General features: G+C 41.5%; 1 protein-coding gene across 1 annotated transcript; it reads left to right on the top strand.

The window, feature by feature from the left end:
- The first annotated feature begins 14,090 nt into the window (after positions 1-14,090).
- ivns1abpa (influenza virus NS1A binding protein a) lies at positions 14,091-27,921 on the top strand. The gene is made up of 15 exons (XM_041040013.1): positions 14,091-14,291; positions 19,126-19,414; positions 19,627-19,760; positions 20,298-20,467; positions 20,578-20,653; positions 20,760-20,933; positions 22,080-22,205; positions 23,844-23,954; positions 24,556-24,697; positions 24,887-25,111; positions 25,311-25,432; positions 25,713-25,839; positions 25,964-26,095; positions 26,269-26,442; positions 26,685-27,921. The coding sequence occupies exons 3-15, from the start codon at positions 19,650-19,652 to the stop codon at positions 26,945-26,947; spliced, it is 1,953 nt and encodes a 650-aa protein (XP_040895947.1). The 5' UTR covers positions 14,091-14,291; positions 19,126-19,414; positions 19,627-19,649; the 3' UTR covers positions 26,948-27,921.
- Positions 27,922-27,990: the final 69 nt, after the last annotated feature.

Consider the following 27,990-nt stretch of genomic DNA (forward strand, 5'->3'; position numbering starts at 1 on the left):
AATGAAAAATGAGTGAAAGAATTGGGAAGGAGAGAACAGCAGACATATACATCGAAGGTAAAAAGTGAGAGTTTGGGTCAATGGAAATATTACACTCCTAAAACTAAATGGTTTCTGCCGTCTGTAATTTTAAAGCACAACACTGCAGGTCTTACACAATGAGAATTTAGGACATCTGAAACTTTGAGATAGTCTGCACTTGTTCTTCACTTTTAGTCAGGCGATAATGGAAAAGACAGATGAGGAAAGAAGAAGCTCATCTCCATCTGTCAGATTCAGATCTGACTGGATCTGGCCAGACTGTTCTTTACTATCTCAGTTCATTGCTCCTTGCACTTGTCTCTGTCACTCTTTTCACTTTGGCTCTCTGGTGTTATTTGCTACTGTTAACGCTGATCTCATAATTAAGCGGTCGTTCAGGCTTTGTTTTTCACAGAGCGGGAACACAGACTCTGCGAAAACATTGTGCGTACGTGTATGTGTGCATGTGAGGGTATGGGCGTGTCGCAGAGTGAAAGGCATAGACACAGAGAATAAGTCTGAGCGCAACGTGAGGAGTGAGAGAGGTAGAGCAAACTGTAGCAAGGACAAGACTCGTGACCTGCAGTAACTTCTAAAGGCTCATTTACATTTGAAAATGCACCTGTTTGTCCCAGTTCACTGCGGCTGAGACTGCCTTGGTTGCCATAGTCACAATCATGGGACTACGAGCGTGATTAAGCCACTTTCTGTACATGATTATATAAACTGAATACTTCCAATAATTTGACATGCTGGTTTTTGAGCACAACATCATAGCCTCCATCAACAGCTACACAGATTTAGTGTGTTTACTGTCTCTGGAGTGCCTATTAATGTAAATGCAATTAAAGTACTCTGCCTATTACACACTAAAATTTAAGACATCACTGTAATTGCATATAACATAAGCATTTCTGCAATCACATTACCACACAAACAACATGTAGAATTTATAGCACATATTGTGCAATATTTGGAAAATGTTTTGGGAATGAAGAAAAAAATGTCAAAATGAAAACATATTTCCACACAGACATCCTTGTGGGATTGACAGGGGTGCACAATACCTAAAATAAGAGTGCTACCAATGTTGAGTCTTGTTTTCACTATCAATACCAGCATCTATAGAGCGATAGTATAAGAGTGGACCCACCTTACATTACTTTCTGAGCACATGAACACTTGCACATACACTCCCTGCTTCTCTGCCGCTGTTGTGTGTGTGTATGCAGTTATCACCTTATTAGGTCAGATAACTCACACAATAAAGATTTGTTATTCACCATTTTTAACTGCCTAATAATTCAACATGTATATGAATGTTTCTGGCCATGGTATTACTTGGTATGAGATCATAACCAACTTTTGTGGTATTGCCCACCTCTAGATTTTGAAAATATATAAAGGCTTTTTTGTATAGAGTTGAGTAATTTTATTAACCAGTTGCTAAAAAAAAAATACAGTGCCTGTAGAAAGTATTCACTTCTTATGGGCACTGTATATGGTTGCATAGAATCAAGAAGTATATAAAGAAGTGACAGAATAGCGATTTGCAGAACTAACAGAGTTTGGCAAATTGGGGATGCTCCTCTATTATACACTTGAATCTCTGTAGGGAAATTTGGGTCAGTCATATGACTTGTCCTGTCTGCGTAACTACAGCTTCTCCTTTTTACTGCTCTTCTAAATAAACCATTTGAACTGAAGAGAAGAGAAATGCTGTGCTCTGATATTTCCTTTTTATTCTTCTTCACTCATCTCTCCATCCCCCTTTTCCTTTCCATTCCCTACCTTCTTACTCTTGTTGATCATATCAATCGATATTTCAATTTCTGTCATGAACATCTCCTTTCCAAACTTTCCCTCTTTTCTTCCATCTCAGCATGAGTGAGTGTGTGATTGAGAGCTTCTGTGGAAGTCTAGGGACAAAAGAACAGTGGGAGGTGAGGTGCAAAAACTGGCTAATAATGACAACAATGAAGAGCTGTGTGATAAATAAAAAAGTTAGAAAGGGGCGATGAGTGAGGAGGAATTTAAATTTAAAAGAGAGAAGGAAAGTGGGTGGACATGCACAACAAGTAAGTCTGTTATGCAATAAATACACTGTGTCTTTCTCAGTCTGGTTGACAATCACTTTGTCTCTTCCTCTCCTTTTTTTTTTTTTTACATAAACCCACACACCTGCATGTAAGCAGCCCCCATTCATCCACACACACACACACACACACACACACACACACACACACACACACACACACACACACACACACACACACACACACACACACACACACAGATACAAAACAAGGAGTATATATGTACTGGAATATTATGGGAAAGAAGATTTTGTATCTTCCCATTCCTTTTTTCTCAAAACATCACCCTAACCTTGTCCCACTGAAGGAACTTCTGCCATAATCGCAGTTGATTTTTTTGACAATGAAGTCTTTCACAGCCCACCAAAGTCTCTCCCTAACAGAAGTTATCTGTGTGTCAGTGTGTCAGGCATACCTTGTGTTCGTAGGTTTGTGTGTTGAGGGACATTATGCCTTCAAACTATTTCCCCAGTCACAAACATACATACAGTTTCATCACTAAGTCTCACTTCCCATGGCCTTGAGGAAGCTGACTCGTGGATGTTTATCTTACAAAAGAGTAGAAAACGCTAAGTCTGCATGTTTGAAAACATGTTTTACAGCCAAAGAGAAACATAATAAACATGCTTGAATATGGAAAATCTACAACTCTAATAGTTTTTAACAACATTTTGGTACAAATTTATAAAATCTTTCTCTAAGATTATTTTCATTTTGACTTTTTTTTGCAGTGAGAATGGTCAGGAAGGGTTCCATTATGTGTGCTCTCTTCCTGTGGTTAGCATGAGAGTTCCCACCACATATTTTCCTACAGCCTCTCAACACTAGTGCTTCTCTGTCCAAGGCAAAATGAACATGGTCAGAATGTCTCCCATTTTCCAGTACTGTCTGAATTACTTTGCAATGACTTCTAAGTTCTACAGTATCTTTTTCAATCGTACCAAAATACTTGCCATAGAATGTTTTTGTGAGGAAGATTTCTTCAAAACCATACAAAAATACAGTCACTAATGCACATTAAAAATAGAAATGACAGAAATGTTTTGGTGTTCTTGGATACCTCATCTGGTGTGTAAGACATCCACTGCTGAATCTTCCATCTCAAGCATCAACCATGTGACAGCCATGGTGGAATAGGCCTGTGAGTTCAATTACAACAAATGAAAACCACCTAGCAGCTACTGAGATACATTAGAAATAACACAGATTTGTTGCATGGTTTGAAAAACAATACTGAGGACAGGTGAGAAGAGCTGGTTACCAAATTACCTGTCAAACGTCAAGACCACAGGCTAAGGCCTCTTGTTCACACTAGCTGTTATTTCCAAATCAAGTCAGACAATCTTATTATGTGTTAAGATAAACTACAGAATTTTTTTGTGTTAGTGATATGCTAACAATAGACTCCATAACTGTAGTTACAGTCTTTAAAAGCCCAAAAGGTTAGCTAGCTGCGTCCGCTAACCTCTGCTACTATTAGGTGACAAAGCTGCTACTGTCGAAACAAGCTAGCTTAGCTTAGGTCTCTTATTATAATACAGCTTTGACATCTGAACCTAGACAAACCAAGATAAAAACAAAATGTGACCAACACTCTCCTTTAGGGTATTTCCCCTGCGTTTTTGCATTAGCTTACCTGCTTGTGATTTTCCTAGAGGAAACCATTAACCCTGGTGCAGGTTAAAGATTGCAGCTCTGGGCTGTTTGGTCAACTCTATAAGAAAAAACTCTCTTAAGTTAATAGAAAACTAGTATGGGGCCTTAAAATAAGTCTTTGCACTTAAAGAGTTTAACATCGTGCAGCTATGGTGTCACCTTGCTGACATCTGACAATGATATTCCTACATAGGATTATGAAAATATTTACAAACATGACATTTTGACATGGAATTAATGATGGCTATAGTCTGTTTACCTGCTCTGGTTTCATGGTCCTGATATTGAGCATGTTGGGTCACTGTCACACTGATATCCATAAACAGAATAGACCCAATGTTAATTTTTATCAGTAACACCTGTGTCCTTCCTACTGTGACCAGTCAAAATGTCAGCCCTGGAAAAAAAAAGGCTTAGAGTTGGAGTTCCTGTTTCATAGGGAGGCACAACCTTGGTCATGATATTAGTAAAACATAGCAAAAACATACTCCAAAAACCTCACACTCACAATTCTCACACTCATATTTACAACACACAGAATCATGCTTAAACACTCGGAATTACAAAACACACACAACAAAACAAAACAATGATATATCTCTTTCCACGTCATTCTGTATTTGAAAGACAAATAAATATTCTAACACTTGTACCTTAGCACTACCACAGAAGCTCACGTGTACAGGTTTCACATTACTAATACACTTCAGCATTGGGACACAACACAGGGATGTTGGCAAGCGAGCAGATTTATCTGTGGGGAGAGGTGAATCGACAAGGTCACTGCAGGTTTTCCTAATCAGTGTGGGTGCTGCTCTATGTGAATGTGTTTGTATACTCAGTGTGTGTGTTTACAGGTCAGTGTGACAGATCGAGCGTTTCACTTCCTAGTGAAGCAGCATGACGTGTTGTTTTGTTTTTGCCGCCTTCATAAATGCAGAAAATCATTCCTGAAATTAGTACAAAGCAGTGACGACACAGTCGGACTGTACTGCAACAATAACATTCACGCAGTGATACCAGCATGCTCGGCCTTCCCTTCCAGGTAGAGAAGCATTACTGTATATCACCTGAGTGACCTTGGTCATCAGTGAAAGGCAAGGATTTATTTCTGAGCTGGCTGAGTGTGTACGTGTATGTTGTAGCCTGTGCTTTAGGCTGCAGGTCACATGATAGGAGAAGCACTGAAATGTGAAGAAAGAATGTCTATCTCTCTATCAGTCGTGTACATTTTGTGTATTTCTCGTCACTGTCCTTCAACTCTATGATATTTTTTTTTATCAGTGTCAGTGTGTCCTCCTTCCATGTCACTGACCCAGTGATCTCACCAGTCAATCTGTTTAACATGAAAACAGCTTGATGAGACCTTTATGAAGGCCAAGGAAAGGATTCTGAAAAGTGAGTGATTGTTTTTGGCCAAAACACAAGATAGTGGTCAAAATATAAACACTGCTCTTCACTGCTGGAATGTGACACTGAGAAAAATACAAGCTGTATGTGGAACCGAGCCATAATATGGGACTATTTTTAAAGGAGCCACTCCATCTGAAGTGGTTGTATTATTAATGCAGCCACAAAACAGGGCTGAAAATTCATTTTAAGAAGCATCTCATGCTGACGTCTCACTGCTGCATTTTATCTGTTGTCCTCTTCTTTTTGATTGCTAAAAAGAAAATGTCTCCTTTGCTGTCATCAGCTCTTACTTTATTACTTACTCTGTACAGTACTTTTTTTCTTTTTAATGGTCACAAGAATAAAATCAAAAAAATGTGATCTCTCATACTTCCATTTATTTGTTTATAATATCACCTGTGTCTTTCAGGAATTTAAGGTACATGGGTTTGATTACAAATATACATATTTCCCATTCTGGGAGAGTGGTCGCAGACTTTTGGACACCACTGTGGCTTTTGCTTTTTATTAATCAAAAATGCTAAATTGATATTACTGTCATCCATTATATAATGCAATGTTATATAATTTTCTGCAGATTTTATATAATTATTCATAAATATGCAATTTGATTTTCTTAAATGCTGTGTATTGTCATATATTGTTGTGCCATGTTCAGTTATGTGTTGTCATATTTTGTCCTATTTTGAGTGAGACAGCTGTGGATTTCTTACGATCTAATTCCTAAAGTAAATATTATGGTCTGCCACGGAATACGCTTGCTGACATTTGCTGTTGGTGCCATAACAAAACACATCAGAGACAGCAATGATTAAAACAGAAGCTGCTTAAATAACACAACAACACAAATCTACAAATTTTCCACAAGATAAGCACTGAATGCTTGAAAGGGCAGAGAATGCAGACACACATCCAATGCCACTATCTCGATTCCAGTTTGGGCTTCGGAATTTAAATATGAAACATGTGCCCGTTTTTGCTTCTACTAAAAGTGTCTTTAACAGATTACTAAACCTCTGATCAGTCACTGGTTACAGCTGCAGAGAGCTGAGGAAACATAATGTGTGTGTGCTTTGTTGTAATGCATACAGTAGTGACAAACAGAAAGCCACCACATATCCATCAACATGCATTAGCACTTCTCTTTCCACAACTAATTCATGCTCTTGGGCCTGTACTGTTAATGTCATGGTCTCTCCTCTTACAACACTGCTCATTTGGGTAGATTGTTTAACGTCATCTACCTGCTCAGTTAATCTCCCATTTGCTTTCACAAGCACAGACACTGAAGCTGAGAGAGAAGTAAATTAGAACCACTTACTGCAAAAGTTCATTAAACCTCTGAAAGGCAGCCTGTCTAGAAATAAAGGTGAATATTACCATGTATTCTATCAGTGAACAATACAGAACCAAGAACAAAGCACAGTCACAAAAATCATTGATGTATGAGCTGTGCCCCACATTACAAGACATAATTTGGACTACACGTTTACATGACCAAACATTTGTAAATATTTTCCAGAGTTATTTCCTTTTCAAAGTCCACAGCCTCAATGAGATGCACAGCCCAAGTTCACCAGACAAGTGCATATAGAAATTAGGTCAAATACCCCATAAAGGACATGAATGAAAACATGCAGACCTACTTATTTTGCGACTCAATTCTGAAGCTCTCACTATTTAGCTAGAATTGCAACTGTGTCCAGTCATTCTGTCTGTTAATCAGCACAAAATCGAAAATGTTTCGGTTTATTGTGGTGCCTTTGATTAATTCTGAGTTAAGCTCCTCGACCCAGACAGTGAGTTTATAGGGGTGAACCTCAGGTACAACAGCACTTAAATACAACTTTCATCAGTGTGATTGTAAAATGTGCTGTGTGTGTACTGCCAGTCTGTTTATGTGTGAAGCTATTTCCTTTCTGGGATTAATAATGTACTACTGCTACTGTGACACTGTGGCTATAACTAAACTGGATAAAAGTGACTGGGGTCAGAGCGATGTAGGACTTCCTCTCTGGAAACATACTGGTTAAAAGTTAAACCACTTAAAGTGAATTTTACTGATAGCCAACAGCCACTGTGTGTGTGTTTGCCCACATGCATGTGTACACAACATGTGCTTAACCTGTGCTTGTATGTCTCAACCTATTGAAGTTTAACCTATGATGTTATCTAGGTCACATTTTATGTCCACCTATTCTAGGGATAACCCCTAAGCAGATCGGACACAGAGAAAACCCAGGATCAGCAGTTCTGCTTTAAGGCCCAGTTGTTGGCACTCTGGGGGAGTTGCTCACTGAAACAGTGGATTCACTTTGAACAATACTGAGTGTGAACAGAATAATGATTAACTGTGTACGTGGTGGCAATCCAGATTCCCTCACTGCATGTTTAACTTAATCATCATAGTTATTCAAATCATTATTCCAGTACAGGAGACGGACATGTCTGTGTCTTACTGAAAAGGCTGTGCAAGTTTTTGAGGTAGTTAAATTAAGATTGGCAAAGACTGATTAAAGCTCATAATCAGTGATGATGACACACAGAGGGCTATAATGCAAAAATATGATGAAACAGCTGACTGATGTTGATAAAGCTGCCCCGTCACTGTGGCCTCAATACCAGGTTTCTGGCTATCATTGCCAGCAGTGCACAACACTAATGTGTATCATTGTACTATTCCTCAAAGGGGATGTTCTGCTAACTAGCTCATTATGGGAAGCACAGTGTGATGAGCTGGCCATTGGTACACAACTAATTAGGTATGGCTGGCAGCTTTTCTCAGCACCCTACTGTCACCATGGGTGAAGTGCGTTAAGAGGAAAGCTGTGAGATATTAGAGTCTCGTTAAGAAAGACACAGAGGAATTAAACAACAAAGTGTATACTGGGAGGCTAGTGCATGAAGTTTAATGCAGCATATCACAGTGAGACTCACTGTTTTTCAACATGTATCAAAAACCAGCAAGTAAAGCTCTAAACCCAGAATAATTCAAGTAAAAACTATACTTTGTGGCTCAGTGAGAATTTTAGAGAAGAGGAATAGATGGTGGATATCTATACCAAAAGGATGTGTTTACCATTTACACAGCAGGCTAATGTAACGGTAAATGCATGAGGAGAGTCTTAAGGTTGGATTAGAGTTATAGTTTCCATCTTAAGAACAAGGGAGCTCTCATGTTTGTCTATCTCTAACTCCTCACTATTTGTCCTGGGGTAAGCACAAAACCCAGAGGACTCTGCTGTGCATGTGGGAATACAGAGAGTTGCAGTCCAGTGATGTATACTTTATTATAAATAATTCATATGTGCAGATTAATTTCTTGTTGCAAACATGTGCTTTGGGTGATACATTGCATTCACTCCTCCAATACTGACTTGCGGCATCCACGTGATGTCTCTGACACTCATGTTGAGCTTTTTTTTAATGTTATTTCTTGTGAAATTCCCTGGATCACAGTAATGCTTGCTTCTGGCTCTGTGTAATATGTATGAGGTTTTATGAGTTCAGCTGAGATAATCCTATCTTAACACTTGCAACGCAGAGAAGAGAGCTCACTGAGAGAGACAGCATCTGATTAAAATACTGGCTAGTGGTAAAAAGAGTGAAAGGGATGACTGATGTTATTTATGTGTTTCAAAGAAATGAGCGTCTTACAAACTGTCAAGTGAGAAGGGAAGAATCTGATGAGAGGGACAGAGTCAAAGAGGAACAGAGGCACAGATTAGTGCTCCCAGTGATTGGAATTATCTGAGACCAAACAGACTGTCACATGCAAGGTTACAGATTTGCATGTTTTTAAACTGGTGCCATCTAAGGTCACCGGAGCGAAGAGGATGAGCGATCATGTGTCGTCTTAATAATTTACGTAACATCCAATCAATTGCACGTACACACAAACACACAAAGCACACATACTCACATCTGCACACAGATTTCAACCACAGCAGTTGCATCAGTCAATCATTAGATGTTGATATGATATTCTTTATGATTGAAGTGGCCCTGATATTGATCCTCCTTGTTTTATGCTGCTCTTAAATAGCTGCCTTGGATCCTGAGGCCTGTTTGTTGATTGACTTCTTGACATTTCCTGGACCCTCCTGGAATGAGAAAAAAACAGGTGAGAGAAGAATGTTACAACTATAGAGTGACTTTAATGCTTTTGCTCACACATTTGTCCTGTCTTGTTGTGGACACTCTTAAAGCCTTGAGCAATTCGAGCTTTGTTCAGTGTTTTAATTTGGAGGATTTGCTAAAGCTAAATGCTTTTGTTTGACACTGCAGTCTACACTGCTGGAGGTTATAATTGGCTTTATTGCCATGTTTCACATTTGTTAAGGTCTCTAGCAGATGTGGTAAGACTTGTACTGTTACATCACTGAATACAGAGGTCAGAGGGCATTACATGATGCAAGTAGGGTTCAAAGGGCATGACCTCAGAACTCATTCAGAACCAACATGCCACAGTCATGGGGAGTGTCTTAAGATGTGTTACCTGGAGCCTTTTGCCTAATTTAACTAAGTCTATTCCAAAAGCCCTGTGCAAATAGATATTGTGTATATTGTGAAAACAGAGTTCAAATTCAGTGCAATTTTGAGATGTGTAGGACTTTTTTGAATGAAAACACACAGACTGTTGTTTCTGAGTTAATCAGATCACCTAGTACATTAACTGGATTATCTCAGTGCACCTAGATAGCAGCTGAATATGCAGATAATCAAGTCTCATTACAACAAAACTGAGCTTGTTCATGTGTGCATGTGTGTGTGTTCTATTCTCACTTGACTGACCCACTTCCAAAGTGCAGAACAGACCACAGGAGGGTGGCGGGTTTGAAAAGTGAGAGTCCCTGGTACCGCACTGAAGAATGAGAAGGGTTTTGTGTACATACATGGGACAGAGAGCCAGACTCTTGTGACTCTCTTGTGACTCTTCCTCCTGTGGGGACTAGAGGAGAGCCTGGCACCGTTCTGTGGGAAAGACTAGAGAGGGTGTTTGTCACAGTGAGTCTTTGTGGATCTGCACAGTCACAATTATCAGTTACACCAGAAGGTGTTAGCTGTAACATATCATCTAACTGTAACTGATAGCTCATTGTTGCCTACTTATGCAGTAGCAGTTTCATGGGTTGCAGATTGTAAAACGGTGCATGTTCATATTAACACCTCTATGTAGCACATTTAGTTTTAGGCACCTTTAAAAAGCAGAATGAAAAATGTAGCCATTTTAAAATGATTAAAACTAAATTAAAAAAGGAGGTAAAGGGACTTTAAATATGTTTTTAATCTTTTTTTTTAGCTTAATGTGGCTAAACTGAGCTGTTAATGTGAAAATGCACCAATTTACATCACGCTTTTGGAATCTCATTCACAGACATGGCTACTTTTGATGAAAATAAAACATTCCAAAATACAGTCCAATCAAAGTCCAGTCAAACACATACACACCTTTGTAACTAAGTGCATGACTGTCTGACTGTTGACTCGATTCCTTGATGACATTATAAGTAATTGTGTCAGAGTCTCAACATCAGACTTCAAACCTCACCTGGCTGCAAGAATAAGAATTATTAGTCACTAATTTTTAGTATTGACTAAACTGTCATGAGGCACACAAACAGCATATTTCATTTCTACAGTGTGCTATTCTCCTTTGAGCCTGGCCACTTTAAACAGGATGAAAAAAACAGAGACAGAGATCATATCTGTGTTAACAAAACATTACAGACTGGATTCTTAGGAAATAATCAAGATTCTTCATGTGGTGCCTGTAAAGCACAAGTAGTGAGACGTCTAAGCTCTCACAGACCATAAAGTAGGCCACAACTTAGACACCACTAAAACCAAATAGACGTGTCCTTCTGTTCATCTATGAGCAGGCTGTACTGAAAACCCACTGCCTCTGTTTTGTCAGTGTCATTGGCCTGTTGAGAACACGGACTGAATGAATTTAACAGTTTATCTGAGTTTATCTGAACCTTATCAGAGGACTATGTAACTCCACACTCACGTGGCCTATTCTCATTTTTCAGTGTCCTTGGGTGAGGGGTAAGGAGGTGGTGATAGCAACAAAACTTTGTATTCATCCAGTCAAATTACTCCAAAAGGCAAGCATAGTTGCAATGCTTTAACTACTGCATTTATTACACACCGATAAAAGAGTGCGAATGAAAATATGAATGAGGATATCAGTAAATTAAGTCAATATACTAAATGAAATCCTGTCCACTACATTAAATTAATGCAGACTGAAGAAGACAAACTTTATGGTGTCACGTTTATACTGTGCCATTCTGAATTTTTGACTTCAGGACTTAAACCTCCTGCTTGCCTCCAACTCCGTCGACACAGCAGTATCAGCCACGTGTTACTGCTGGGTCCAGACACCTAAAATATTCATAGTGTCCTTGTCAGAACACATTTATGCAGCCTCACTGAACAAATCTCTGTAGAATAAAGGAATGAGGGGGGCGCCAGAGTCTACAACATGATTCAGCAAAATGAAGGCTGTGTCTTTTGTGTGGGAATTAGTTGGAAGCAACACACACCCACAGTTTTTTTTTTCTTGTAGTTCAGTCAATATTTAATCATAACACTAACAGAGATAAAATATATCAGCAAGCAAGTCCAAGATTTTTCATAGATGTTGTTTATCTTACATGTAATATCTTGTTCCATAATTTAAAATCTTGTAGTCCTTCTGTAGGCTTTTCAAGTTCTGTGTTTAGGATATAGGAGCCTCATTAATGGACACAATAAAGTGACTCTGATTCAGCAGCTGCTCTGCAAATAATATATTTTTGGACCTACCTTCTTATGTGAAGTTTAGAATTTTCATATCATTTTCAAACAACTTTAGATGTATTTAGTACTTTTTGTAGTTGTGGCATTGCTAGATTTCATTATATTTCAAGGTGTCCGTGGTCACTCACATCTCATATAAAAAGGCAAAGAAGCAGAATATGATGTACACCTATTGCAGTTCATAGTATGGTAGTGTCATGCAGTATTTGTCAAATGGCTATTGTGTCCACCATCCTAATAAAGGTACATGGCAATATCCCACTGGACACTATTTTTTAATTTGTCAGTTTCTTTCCCACTTTGTGCTCCTGATCCATTTCCTAAAAATACCTCCTTAAGAAACTAATAAGTCAGGCTGGATTGGTTGGCCTCACGCCATCAGCTGTAATCACCACGTCCGAGGCCCCAGACACTGTGCTGAGGAGATGGGCTGACTGCTTGCCAGGGAATCTTCATTCACCTCTGCAGACCGTCAGGAGAATGCTGGAGTCAGACAGCCTAAAGGAGCTTTTGCAAAGTCAAAACTTACAATGAGCAGTGGAAGAAGCCTTGAGATGAAGAAAGCTGTGCTGTTGCATTCTGTAAAGTCCAGTCACACATGGACACAGCTACGAAAAAACAAACAGAGGTGAAATATGATGCAGGTGTCAATTCTTGGCAACCAGCCATTCATTTTCTTGAGCACGAGCCAGCACTACCTTCTCTCACCTTGTCAGGAATGTCACCCCCACATGGATGGAGGCACAACGTGTCATGGTACTAATACCAGCGCAAGCAGCACAAGAGCTGTTATGAAGAGATTACTTTGTGTTGATAAACCTAATCTGTGTTGACTGGACCCTTGGCTTTGGTTGTTATCACTGTGGTTTTCCACACAATGGTCAGCATGCTTTAAAGGCTGGGGCTAAATACTCTTGTGCTGCTGTCACAGAGTTACATTTGCCAGGCTTTCACAAACAACAGTACATACAGACATGCACAAGCTCACCATGCAGATACAAAGGCTGGTTGACACATTGGTATTGAAGCGATTCTTCTCTTCTAATCTAATTACTGATGTACTGAGGTAGTACTAAGCTCTTTTCAGTCCGGGCAGGTGAATGGGTTCTTCTTCCTCTATGATGGCGTCTGGGGAGAGGGTTTAGCCTGGATGTTCCCTCCTAATGGGCATCAAACGACTTACGCAGCGGTGCTCGTCCCAGCACTCTGTCATGACTCACAGACACATGTAGTGGAGAATATGACAAACTGCAAGTACATGTGGCACACTGACAGTGTACACTGAATGGCTATTGGATTCAAAACACACGAGACATCAAATGTAAAAGGGAGAATTCCATCCAGACCTGACAAGCAAAATGCAAAGGAACAATGCTGGCCTTAGGTTAGATCCCGGTGGACTTTGATTTAACTCAGCAAGAATCCACTTTGATGAGGTGTCCTTAAGTCAGCTACTGAATCTTACTAGGCAGACAGGGACACTGTTATAGCTCACCTGCTCTCTGACCTCACACTTGGATATCCATTACTTTGTACATTTAGTCGAAGTAATGAATGCTTCAGCTGATCTGAATGCATCCTCAAAGTTAGTCTTTTTAGTATAAAATTCCCTCTTTGTGCTGTCAGACAAAGGACAGCAACAAAAGGAGGGTAAACTTTCACATAATCTTTGGAAAATATTTTTCCTCAGAAGGACGGCAGTGAATTTTGTTCGTCACTTCCATTTAAAGTGCATTAGGAGGGGATCTTTGATGGCTGATATCAGCAGGAGGAATGGTTACAGAAAACAAAACCTGCTTCAACAGGCATTTGGGCACTTGAATACTATAAATACAGTCTTAAAAAAGTGTATCTCAGCTGAGAACTTTTTCCACCATTCAATGAGTATATCATTGCAATAAATTGTATCTCAGCTTTAGAAGGTTGGCAAATTACAATAGGTATTTGATTTGATTTGATTTTTTCCATTCATTGCCTTTGCCTCTCTCATACACTGTACACAGAGCAGAGGTAGGCGGGATAGGACCGCCCCCCGGTCCCGCGTCACAGGCGGCGTGGCGGTCGCACAGCATTTCCCGGGATCTTGCTTTACCGTCACCGCCGCGGTCATCCTGTCAGAGCTAGTGCAGACTAGACGCAGAGTGGACGTGCTTTTCTTACAGAGCGGAAACAGACGCCTGCCACTACCCGAGCAAGCCGTGCCTAGCTAGCCGTGTTGCGTTTTTGCTCTGACCTGAACCAACCAACTCTGAATTCAGCTTAAATATGTCTAATATCGTTTGCTGTCAAACGCCTCAGGTAAGATTTGTTTTTTTATCTCAGTTAAAAAAAATCCCAAGAGGAAACGATGCTATCTGATGTCTTTGTCAAGTCGACGTTCGCTTACATGTGGAGAAACCGCCGCCTACCGCCGAGCGTTACAGTTAGAGCCAACTAACGGCGCGGATATTCAGTTGATGTCCGCTAACAGAAGACTATTTGTCGCCGTGAGTTCGGACACATGCAGACGACTGGATGTATTCGCCATGGTCTGGTGTACTTAATGAAGACGATGTGACTGTCTCTTGGCTCCTGTATCCTGGCTAAAGCAGCAGGTTGTCCCCCCTAATAGGCTAACAGGCAATAGCTTCCGAGCGCCTCCATCTCTCTCCATGTTGCCAGCTGCTTGGCTCCAGACAAATACCACCCCCGTTTGTACGCTAAGGTGTTTGTATTGTGTGTTAGTCGAGCAGATTCTTTAGGGGCTCTCTGCCTGACCCACTTTCTGGTGGCGGGATGAATGTACAGACTAGCTATGCGAGTCCTGGCTCACCGCCAGACATCATGGCTCTGGTACATTACTCCACTGGAGGAGGAAGCGGCAGGGAGATGAATGGCATTGCTTTGCAGCGAATAGGCGAAACATGAAATACTGGGTGTCCAACTGGAAGACTTACACATAGGGGGATGGCAGGGTGCGTAACGTAGCATGAGGACAGTCTGTCCTTTACTCACCCTCCATTTAGTGTCGTATTGTGTCAGATTTTATGGGCTGTGACCAGTCTTGACATGATATTGACGCCTCACTGTTGCTGTCGACGTTGGGCATTATTGGCTTGTGCTGTATCGATTGTCTAGTAAAAGGAACGTGTCTCGCCGACTCTCAGTGTTTTAGGAAATGGTGTCTCCCGGCTGCAGGTTGCTTCATGCTAGTGGTAGTGTTTGGCCCACGGTGCTGTTCATAGCGTTCTAAAGATGGCACCCACGTGAAAAATTCCCAAATCGATTAATGATTTTATGAAAAGATGTCAATTTAAAATATTGTCTTCTTCTTCTTCTTTTCTAACTCAAGTAATTTTGCAATAAAATAAATAAATAAATAAATAAATAAATAAATAACAGGCTCTTTAAGTCTTATCCAACAGATGATTAATAAAATAGTCTCACTGTCTTGAGTGGTAATGCTCAAACGTATTCTCACTTTTTACTTCCTTATGTGGTAGGATGACTGATATGTCAAAGCACATATGACTTCCTAATTTACAGTATTGTCTGTTGGGGAACTAGGGGTATTTTCTGGTGTCAGTTCTGATCATGTGTGTGTGTTTTTTTTTTTTTTGGTGTATGTGTGGCAGACACACAACCGATACAATGATCACTGCCCCCTTCATTTTTATTTTTATTTTCACACCCTCGTTAGAGCATCTTGTTGTAAAGATGTTCAGTTTAGGCGGTAAATTTCCACCCAGTAAAACTGGGTGAAATATCTGGCTGTGCCTCTCCACCAGAGGGGTGTCTAACGACCATTGATTGCTCGGTGTCAGACCGACACTTTTGTGCCTGACTAATCATATGGAAAAATGGAGAGAGAAAATACATTCAGAGCAACCCTCTGTGACAAAGTTGTGAACAAGCTCACTCTTTCTCTTTCAGGCCTTTGCTCTCTCTTCTTTGTTCCCTAGTTGTTAAGCACATGGACATAGATCCACATTTCCAGCTCACAAAGTACACCTAGCTTTTTGGTCTATATATGAAATTTGGTCATTCACTGGACCTGGTATACCATTTCCCTAGAGGAAAATAATTTAATACATAGTCAGTGTGTGATATGCTTAACACAGCATTTTTCAAATAGCCGGACTTCACACCTAAATTGTTTGCTGGTTCACCGAGTAACACTGGTTATAATGTAAGGTTATCTTATCAGTCCATAGAAGGTTATTATTTAATCACAGCTGAGATTAATTCAGGAGCTCTGTATCAAGAAAGAATAATCTAGAGAATTTAGGGTGTGGTTCGCCTGGTGGTGCATTAGGTGGGGGAACGAGACGGGAACAGGGCAACAGGCGAGCGTGGTGGACCTAACCATCTGGAGGACTTGAGCATTTGAGCCTTCACAAAGAGTCTTCTGCCAGATGTTGCGTAACCACTCAAAACTGGGTCAGTGTTCCTCCATCCACACACAGACAGGGTGAATTATAGCTTACCATGCCAGCCTTACTAAAAAAACATGCCGTTCAGTGCAACACAAAAAACACTGTATTCTAGCATGTGCCATCGTGCTTGTGCTTTTACCCATGAAAATCTCTGGCACACGTCCCAGCAGTCTTAGCATGGTACTTTTACACATCCGCCTTTCAGACATCTTTGCCAAACCCAAACCAGCAGAGCAGCATGACACGAACGTATGTTCAGTATATGTTTAACTTTCATACCGCACATGACCCGCATCTCTTTGGATGGAAAACTCAGACAAAACTTAGCTGACTGCGACTGTTGTGTCAAATGGTGCAAGGTACTTTCTCAGGGCAAAGCAATACATTTTTCATGATTCATTTTATTCCTTCTTCCCCTTCACACTGACGTGGCCATCATCCTCTCCTTGAACATTCTGCCCTTTTCATTTCCTTCTTTGCATTGTTCTGTGTAATTGTCTTCAAAAGGGTAAAGGGGGAAAAAAAGAGTTAAATGCCATCTGAGGCTAAGTAGTCCAATCTCAACATAATTCCTCCTTTTTTTTCCCCCCTTCTGATACTTATGATTATTAAACTCAAACTGCTCAGTGTGGTTTTGAGTTTAGTAGGTCACTGGATTTGCGTATATTGTTGCTTTGATGATTTGGCTGAGTATTTGAGATGTATTTGTGTACTCAGCTTTGTGCGTGATTTTAAATATTGGATTGATGGTGGTTTCGGTTGCCTGGCACACAAGGCATCACTTTGCACAATGTTGTTTAATTTGGAAGAGCAATATGTAAAGGTAGCTTTAGGTGTTGAACTGGCATTGTGATATCCTTGTTCATTCAGTTGCTTGGCACCTTTTCATCATATGGTATGATGGTGTATGTCAGGGCAGCAGAAAGTAACTGCTGCTGAATTCAAAGTGTGCTGATGTCTTGCACTGCAAGATTTTTTTTGTTTGCTGAAAATAAATGTCAGAGAAAAATATTTTGGCACAAAAGTGTCTTTCACACATGGCCTTGAGTTTGCAAGAATGTGCTTGTATACCTTTCTTCCAAACCATCTTACTGTGGAGCAGACAGTCATTATTTCAGCAGCATACAAAGAGTGTGCTGTTTGTCTGCTTCAGTGTCAGTCTTGCTGTTTTACATTGTCTGTATTGTGCTGGTAGTTAACTTTCTAGCTTGAAGTCTACCCATGGATTGTGCACAGTGCAAATATTTTCAATAATAGACTTTTTTTTATATTCTTGCTGTGTGCCTTATTAGAAAAGTATCAAATGAATCCTTTGAGTAGAGGCCTGTAGTTATCTACCACGGCTTTCAGGCTTCATCATTGCCAAACACTGATATTATAATCTCTGCAATCAAACTAGTGGTTTACATTTTTAAAAATTCTTTCACGATGATTCACATGCTGATATCTAAAATCTGGCAGAAGCCAGAGTGATAAATATATTACGTGTGCAGCAGTTGAGTAAATCACAGCTTTTTTTAATGAGTTAGAATTGCATAGAAGTTAGATACCACACAAAGCTAGGCTACCCAGGAAAGCCTTGTCACATGTTGTGTAGATACAGTTTAAGACTGTGGGGCAGCTGCTGTGGTCTGTCTTGTGTTCTCTACCCTTCTGAAATGGTGATAAAACTGTTGGAATTGCAGTGTAATTTATTTACTGAGCTTCAGACCGCAGATGGCATAATGGTGACGTGGTTCGGCCTAATGTCAGTTGTGTTCATTTCTGTTGCGAAGATCTCGTTGGTACAAGTGAGATTTGTGTGCTTTTGTTTGGCTCAGTTTGGGCTGCCTCAGGCTTCAAGGCTCGTGCAGTCCTGACTCTTTTAATAGCAGAATAAAATATCTTGAGAAGGAGAGATGTGGAATGATCTCTATTGGATGTGACGTACAAGTGTGGGCAGGTCAGGGTTACATGGTATATGGAGTAGGATGGCCAACCAGAATTCATAGTGCAGCCATGCAGTCACATAAAACAGACCAACACTCTATCTAACCAATTGACTGGCTGTGGACACGCTGTCACTAGTTGTTCCCTCTGGCGTTTTCCTTATAGGTCAGTGCTTGAGTGAAAGAGCTCCTATAGGGAGGAGCCAGTCAAAGGGGCTTGTGACATAAGATTGGGTTGGAGTGGCCTTTCTTCAGAGAGAGTGGAGGCAGAGCTGAAGGCATGAGACAGATTAAATGGTCTTGCTTGGCCTGGTGGGACGTAGCAGCAGGTGTGGAGATTTAAAGCAATAAATGGATGGTGTTATAAGGGTGGAGTATGGAAGGCATGGGCTAGCTACCAACGTATACAGCTTTTGGTGTACAGCATATTGGGATAGAATCCTGAATTCCTGAACTTCATGAGGATAATGTGATCAGATCATCTCTTCCTGAATTTTTATTTTTTATTTTTTATTTTTCATGTGGGGAATAAGGAAATGTTGAGGTCTGCTGCATGTTTGGAAAATGTTGGGCTTGTGAAAAGGACGCTGGGGGGAGAAGGGAAGGCAGTGTTCTCGTCCGCCTTCCCGTGCGTGAGGTTGCCTTGATTTTACCACGTGCAATTGACTCACGCTGTCATTGCTTGAGTGCAAAGAACAGGCAGCATCAACTTCAAAATAAGCTGTGTGCCCTTTTGTCAACCTAAAACTCATGTCCCTTTCCTGCTTTTTTTTTTTTTCTTTTTTGTAGGTTATAATGTATGACCAACACAGAATAAGTACAACTCTATAGCCAACGGGATCTCGAGGACTTGATTACAGTCGCTTCAAGCCTGATAGTTTGTCCGTGCGGCTGCTCCCCCTCTCCCTACTGATCACGCCCGTGTAGTCAACTGGCATTTCTTCTGACAACTTCCCATCCCTTTCCTCGGGTGAAGAAGACTTGGTTCCACTGTGATCTCAGCCTGCTTTGCCTACCTTCAGTTCCTGTTCTACTCTCAGCAGTGGTGCTTACTTGGATTTGCATTATTCTCTATTAGGTAAGGACATGACTAATGCATAGGACAGATTATAATGCACAATGCACATTACAGTCACCTAATCCTAATCCTCTCTCTCTGGTCATCAATTAATAAAGCCAGCTATTACATTGTTGCACAGCTGAAAGCATGTGCTGAAGACAAGCATGCTGGGTAGTATTGCTTTACATATAAAAGCACTTCTTTTTTTTTTTTTTCCTGTTCCTCTTCAGGCATACCATCAAAATTCAACAAGATGATTCCAAACGGTTATTTGATCTTTGAGGATGAGAATTTCCTGGATTCCACCGTGGCCAAAATGAACGCTCTGAGAAAGAGTGGTCAGTTCTGCGACGTTAGACTGCAGGTATGGTTTAATGCAAAGGGGATACCGTAGAGGATGAAATTCGAAACATGTTTATTGATCATACAAAACAGTGTGAGATGAGTGATTTCTATTTTGTTCAAATTCCGGGTGAGTCATGCTAAACTTGAAAACTAGAAAAAGTTGAGTTGAGCATTTACATGAATGTTTCCATTGGTCTCATGTCTCAAGAGTGAGAACCTGTTCTCAGTACAGACCTTTTTGAAAGACTTTCGCTGCCAATCAGGAATTACATTATTGGAACGGAGGCACAAAAGTATCTAATTCCTCATAATAATTTTTTAAACTCTATTAATTTTTAACCACTGATTATGTTGCTTTTTTTAAGACAGACACTGTTTCTGCTGCAGATCAGTATTGTGGGTGTCTTTATTCAGTTTCCTTTAACACTAACGCCCTAATATATTACTTTTTCCATCAGTCATTTTCCCTTTGAACATGGATACTCTGCAGTTTTTTTTTTTCACTTGTACAACAAGTTTTAAATGTTTAACTTCTTCTCTCTCTTCATTTGTCCAGGTGTGTGGTCATGAGCTGATGGCTCACCGTGCTGTTCTGGCTTGCTGCAGTCCTTACCTGTTTGAGATCTTTAATAGTGACATTGAGCCTCATGGAGTCTCACATGTCACTTTTGAGGACTTGGACCCTGAGGCTGTGGAGATCTTGCTTAACTATGCCTATACTGCCCAGTTAGTAGCACCTTTGACCTTTTTTTTTTTTTGCCTCTGATCTTATCACTGCAAAATTCTTTTGAAAATGATTAACAATGTCATCTTTGTTTTTTTTGTGCACAACACAGACTTAAGGCAGACAAAGAGCTGGTCAAGGAAGTTTATTCTGCAGCCAAAAGGTTCAAGATGGAGCGAGTCAAACAGGTTTGGTGTTATTTGTGTGTTTTCTAATCATATCCAAGATGGTAGTCCAAGATGGTGCAGAAATGAAACATTTAACTTACTCCAATATCTCCTACTCGCTTCTCAGATTTGTGGTGACTACCTGCTGTCTAAGATGGATTCCCAGAACGCCATCTCCTTTCGGAACTTTGCGAGCTCTATGGGAGATGCCAGAGTTTTGGCCAAGGTGGACGCCTTCATCCAAGACCATCTACTGGAAGTGTCTGAACAGGAGGACTTCCTTAAACTTCCCCGCCTCAAGGTACTAGCTTAAATTTACAATAATCTTTTAAAGAGTTCTGTACAAGAGTTGGGGCCATTTTCTAATCATACAGCTTCAAGGCCACTAGTTGCTGGCAGTTGGCTATTCTAGTCTGTCTTTGCTCTAGCCAGCGCCGGAGGTCTTAGGTTGAATAACGGCCACTAGATTAAGCTTTGTATTTTTACCTTTCTGACTTTGACATGAGATTAACAATACTTATAGTATGTAGGTGTGCCTCCTTGTAGATTTTCTACCACTAAAGCCAGCTGAGAATGTATTAAGGGCACAGGGCTTAAACATATGCAATGGAGAAGCTTAGTGTAGGTGGGTTACATTGTGTGGGTTTTTGTTGAATGTGAGGACTGCACGAGGTACTTCACAGAGTTAACTCTCTGGCTGAGGATGTGCACGTCAGATAAATAACCTGGAGCTGTGCAGGGTTGGAATGTAAACATGTATACAGACGGTTATCTGTGAAGCTTTACCCTGATTTACATGAGCTGGGAGTAGGGCTGGAATAACAAGTTGGTCTCAAAATGAATCTGTGACTTATTTATTTGACAGGTTCTCAAAGAATTTGCTGTTTTTAGTTTCATGTCATTGACTGCTGGGCACATCCTAAATTTAAAAAATAGATAATTGAAATATGATCTATTTGTGATTCTTTTATTTGTTGCAGCCCAAATTGTTAGCTAAAATCCAATGGTTAAGCAAACCACAAACCAGTTAAATGGGCTGCATTGATCATTATGAGAAACATCAATGACGGGCAGCTATTTGGCCCATTAGGTAATTGCTACAGTCTCTCTTGGGTCATTTGTAGAAACAAAAGAAGAATAATCAAGTTTATTTAATGAGAAGACAGAATTATAAAAGTAAGTCGAGCCTTTAATTTGACCTACTTCCAATCTGTCCCATTCTTTTGGGACATTGAAATTTTTTACAGTAATTAATCCATTCATTCATTTTGCACCAGGAACTTAGCTGATTTGAGTGCCGTGGGTGATTTCCAAGCAACTCAATACAATACTACGGTGAATCCTATCACTGTGCAACCACATAGGTACAATGTACTGATTTCCTTAGTTATGCATTCACTTTATTCCCACCTCTGATTCCTGTTTCATCCCCTTTGTGTGTTTACAGTTAGAAGTAATGCTAGAAGACAACCTGACCCTGCCCAGCAATGGCAAGCTCTACTCGAAGGTACTCAACTGGGTGCAGCGTAGCCTTTGGGAGAATGGAGACCAACTGGAACGGCTGATGGAGGAGGTCAGTATCAGGGCATGCAACTCTCTCAGCACTCAGGCTGATCTTCATTCCTAACCCACCCCTTCCCCTCCCTGTGGCTCCTCCTGTTTTTGACGTTAAGAAGTCATGAAGGGGGGCTGGAGTAGAAATGGCATGCCATTGTCATGCTGTTATGTCAGGATTGTTCTTTTTTTCCCCTCTGATTTGTTGAGGTTTTTGCAGTAAGAAACTCTGTACCCATGACCCATACTACAAATTAGAGGTGAGCCAAAAAGAGCTGCTGTTTGCTTGTTTTTGTTTTTGTTTTTATTTGTTTTGTTTTCACTGTTCTCTTTTGGGTATGTGGTTGGTTTACATACAACCCCATCTGAGTATTACAGTGCTCCTGTCCTCTGAAACACAAAAACACAGGTTCTCAAAGGTCTGACCCTTGATTCTGCTGTCTCACTGCCACTTTACTGTCTGAACAGGTGCGTGTTTGTTGCTCCAGCACTAACAGGCGCTCCTCCCCGTTGATTTATCTCTCCTGTAGGTTTATTAGCAGCAGCAGGAGACCAGACTGAGGAGCCAGGACTGAGCCACCAGGGTAATGAGTCAGAGAAAAGGGAGAGAGGAGAGGAGCACTACTGCCTCTCAGCAGCCTCTCTTTGCAGCCAACACTGTGCTCCCATCTGTCCATGCCACACATACAGATGCATCCCATTTCTGCATTTAAAAGAAAACATTGCTCACAAACTTTTAGCAACAAATACATTCAGTTGAATGTTCCTGTACATAACAGTACATGCGAATACAGGCCTATCTATCCACTGATATATTCAACAACAATTCAAAGCGGGCATTGGACAGAAAAAGGCAAACACGTGATCATGGTGATTTCACTAGTTTACAAATTAATAACCTTACAGTTGACATTATGCTTTTCAGCAACTCCTCACATTTCTATAAAAAATATAGGATCCTTTGCTTTTTTCTCTTTTTAAATTTTGCTCTTGAGAGGGGAAACTGGGTGGCTTCACCCAGTTTCCCACTCTATTATTTTGTCTGGCCTCAACAGAAGATAAATAGTTTTGCTTTTATTTCTTGCTGGATTTAATCTGTCACGGGATAATGGTCACGCATTAGCTTGATAGTTGTTACAACAGCAGAGCTGTCTTTAGTCATCTGGATTTGACTGCCTATTGTGGCTGCCATGACAATGAACAACTTCTTCAGCTAGAGGACCGGTTTCCCAGCAGCTAAGGTGGAAAGAGGGCCTCGTGCAGCCCCTCCTCCTCCTCCTCCTCCTTCTCCTCCTCCTCCTCTTCATTCTTCACAGAAGATTTTTCCAGATGCAGCTTCTTCACCAGCTCCCTCTTCTTTCTTTTAGATGCAAATTATGGAGACCCACTGTCAGTTACCTTCTTGAGCTCAAGCACTGAAACCACTCCATGCAGTGGCAACGGCGTGTGTGTCTTTTTAAAGGAAGCTTTGCGTTCACGAGACTGAAGATCCAGGCCTTCGTCCCCTCCCCCTCCTCCTCTTCACAGCACTGCCACCCCTCCCTTTCCTCTTCCTCCTCCTCCTCCTCCTCCCCCCTTCCTCCCCCTTATGCTGGGGATCTCAGTGTGTTGCCATGGAGACAGCCACATAGGTGTGTTGTTCCTGTTTGTCTTTCAGGTGCAAACGCTGTACTACTCACCTGACCATAAGCTGGTGGATGGAGGGCTGGTGATTGAGGGGCACAGTGAGGTTTTTGGTGGCGAGGAGGACCACCTTCAGTTTGTGCAGGTACTCGACAGCAGCTTGTGCCTGGCTTCACTGCAGTGAAGTCTCACACACATTTTGCTTGGCAGTGTGTAGCTTTAGCTCTGTACAGCTTGTGCCTGGCCATGCATTCAAAATACTACACAACCTGTGCCTGGCTAGAAGTAGATAATGGCTCATTTAATACCACAGTTTAGCCAATGTGTAAAAACTAATGTCAGTAGATGAGCAAGAAATGAGCTCTGGTGCCTGCCTGGCTATGCTGTTGAGCATATATTAAAACCATGTTTTGATTTTTAAACTAATCTCAACCAGTTGAGCGTGAGCAGTGATGGCTGCCTCTGCTTTCTACCCTCTGCAGCATTTTGAGTTGTGACTGAACTGTGTGCTGTTAGACATGACTGTAGCGTGATCTGAGACTGTAGTTTGCAGTGCTGTGTTGTTGGCTTCAGATGGCTTGAGATATCAGCACGTGCTCGGACAAGATTAATGCAGGTTCATTATGTCATGTCTACATTAGACCAGCCGGATCAAAGCGTAGGCTGGGTTATGATTAGGTGGTGTTGGCCACGGGTTGGGCCTGTGGTGCAAGCTTGGCTTCTGTAGCTGCACTGTGCTTTTGCAGAAGAAACCCGTACGAGAGAGCACCCAGAGACAGATGAGCTGCAGCTCCTCAGGAAGCCTGTCGCCCTCCAACCAAGCAGCAAATGCCCCCAAACAGACAGCCAGGAGAGAGTGGAAGTACATCGCCTCTGAGAAGACCACAAGTAAGCATGTTTATGAAATACATGAATCTGCTCGAGTCTCATAGATGCTGCACAGTGAGAATAGGTGAGATTGACTTCAGAAGTCCGGTGGCTTGAAAACTTCAAATTTAAACAACTTGAAATAAAAAAGGATTTTTTTTTTTTTTCTTCCCTAAAACGACTCTTAACAATCTGGAATCTTCCCTTCAGACAACACCTATCTGTGTCTGGCCGTGCTGGACGGCGTGCTGTGTGTGATCTTCCTGCACGGTCGCAGCAGCCCTCAGACCTCTCCCTCTTCCACCCCCTGCCTGATGAAGAGCCTCAGCTTCGAGGCCCAGCCTGAGGAGCTGGAGGAGCACCCGCTCTCACCCATGCATTATGCTCGCTCCGGCCTGGGCACCGCAGCCCTGAATGGAAAACTCATCGCAGCAGGTTGGTACTAAAGAGTCTAAAGAGGATGTGGAATTGTGTGAGGTTCATAACTGGTAGAGCTACATGGAAGTTGGTCTTTTACAGTTTGAGTGGGAGCTACATGCTTTTCACTTGGCTTAATATGACTATATTCTGTTTAAATGTGGTGAGTGGGAAACATGGTGTGCTCTAAGTCTGACATTGGCGCATCTTTCTCTAGGAGGCTACAACAGAGAGGAGTGTCTGAGGACTGTGGAGTGTTACGACCCCAACGAGGACCGCTGGACCTTCATCGCTCCCATGCGGACTCCACGGGCTCGATTCCAGATGGCTGTTCTCATGGTACAGTTTACCATTCGTCGTTAAACCACATTTGACTCAGTAAAGTGACATTTTAAATATCGGCTCAGAAGTGCAACTGCTCTGTGTTCAAACAAGTTTCAATTTGTCTTGTGCAAATACTCACATACTTACCCCCTCTCTGTTCAAATAGTTGGGTTTCTAAATTGTGTTAACTTAATGTTGGTTGCTTCCAAGTACTTAGGCAAGAAAAATTTTAATTTATGTCCAGGTGCCAGGTTGATGTGTCGCTTATTGACTTGTCCATTTACACCTCTCACAGGGTCAACTGTACGTGATTGGAGGTTCAAATGGACATTCTGACGAGCTGAGCTGCGGAGAGACATACGACCCACATGCTGATGAGTGGGCTCAAGTGCCAGAACTGAGGACAAACCGCTGCAATGCAGGTCAGTTCCTCCTGCAAGGACTCATTAACTGACTTGCATGTAATGATCTCAGTTAAGATGAATGAACTAGCCTCTTTTAAGTGCTAAGTGGGTTTAGCTCATTCCTGTCTTCTCTGTTTAAAAGGTGTCTGCTCCTTGAACAACAAACTCTATGTTGTGGGAGGGTCGGACCCCTGCGGGCAGAAGGGCCTGAAGAACTGTGATGCTTTTGACCCTGTGACCAAAACCTGGTCCAGCTGTGCCTCCCTTAACATCAGTACGTGTCCACACAGTCCCACATTTTTCTGGAAAATTTGAATTGCTGGACCAAAGAGAGCATTAGTTTCAAGAATGAGACTAAAAGTATCAGAGAGCAGCTTGTGGTCTTGTGATATTTGCAGCCCGGGGACAAATGAAAAGTTGTATTCATTAAGCAAGTTTGTTTTTCAGGGAGGCATCAGGCAGCGGTGTGTGAGTTGGATGGCTTCATGTATGTGATTGGAGGGGCGGAGTCGTGGAACTGCTTGAACACTGTGGAACGCTACAACCCTGACAACAACACTTGGACCCTCATAGCCCCCATGAATGTGGCTCGCAGGGGGGCCGGCGTTGCTGTCCATGCAGGTAAGCCCACGACCAAAACATGGGCAGTGATCGAAGCGTTCAGCAGTTCTGTGGCAATGTTTGTGGCGTGTATATAGTAGAGCATCATGTGGGAAACTGAGATGGTTTCATGTAAACAAGAGGTAAAAGATCCCAGAGCATTAAAATACGTATCTTTTGGATTTAAATGATTCAGTATTTGTGTAGAAAGTGACCATTTTGTCATATTTCTCTGATGTTGATATTTCTCTCGTTCTGTCCAGGCAAACTGTTTGTCATTGGCGGCTTCGACGGCTCTCACGCGCTCCGCTGTGTGGAGGTGTATGACCCCGCCCGCAATGAGTGGAGGATGCTGGGTAGCATGACATCTTCACGCAGCAACGCAGGGGTGGCCATGCTGGGCGACACCATCTACGCCGTGGGCGGCTTCGACGGAAACGAGTTCCTCAACACGATGGAGGTGTACAATCCCGAGACGGACGAGTGGAACGACTGCGCCAAGGCCCTGTCTCCCCTCTCTGACTGAAGAGGGGGAAGACAGGGAGGTGGTGGGAGGAGGCCGGAAGGAGAGAAGGGGCTTGGGAGTTTCACAGTGCTTCACCTTTTTCCAAACTAACAGGCTTAGTGACGTAATCGTGTTTCGTGATGTTCTGTGTGTGTGTATGAGCGGATATGTGTGGGTGGGGACGGGGGGTTGGGGACGGGGGGGGTGAGGGGTCTTCAGTGAAGACTGGCTTACATTTGGCGGGTGGGGAGGCGGGTGGGAGGGTTGTTGCCCAAAGCAACATGACGCCTTTGCATATTGCATACAATGTTTTTTCGTGCTGTACATATTTTGTTCCTTCCTCATTTTTTTTGTCATATGCCAACATTTAATACACATTTAGTGCTTTTCTTTTTCTCTTAGAGTTGAAAGGTTTGTCACTTTCATAGAGGGTTTTCAGATGAGCTTATCTACTGCTGGTCACTTGGAAGGTGGCAGTATGGAGTGGTGACGATTGACTTCTGAAAGTTTAAAGTTTATTTAAGAATATTTCTGTTGTGGAAATGTAATTTTGCTCACATATTTAAAGGTCAGCGGTTTGAAGCCTTACTCAGAGTGAGAGTTGATGGACACCTGTCATGGCTTTTTGTGTCATTTTAAACAAGCCGGATTGCTTTTTGAATCTTAAATAATGGCCTTTTTTATATTTTTTATACACTGCTGATTTACCAATAAAATAAAAGTAGTAGCAGACAGCTTAAGTCAATGAATCTAACCAGTGCCAGTTTTAGTTCACTTTTTGTGCACGCACAACCATGCTTCTGCTAACCAAACTTTTGTTATTGTGATTTTAACTAATTGATGTATGTAGAGATGCAGTTTACTGAAGATCCTTTTTTTTTTTTTCTTTTGTGTTTAAAGTGTCAGGCATTGGCAGATTCTTCTGGAACGAATGTTAGAGCAGGAAAATAATCACATTTCTAACATTTCTTAAGTAATAAATCATTTAAATCTGATTTTTGTCTTCAGCCTATTTTCTAAATGTGTGTCAGATTTTGGTGGTTGTACTGTAGGTTTTAGAGGCC

Source organism: Toxotes jaculatrix, chromosome 6 (assembly GCF_017976425.1).
Source record: "Toxotes jaculatrix isolate fToxJac2 chromosome 6, fToxJac2.pri, whole genome shotgun sequence".
In the NCBI taxonomy this organism is placed as follows: domain Eukaryota; kingdom Metazoa; phylum Chordata; class Actinopteri; family Toxotidae; genus Toxotes; species Toxotes jaculatrix.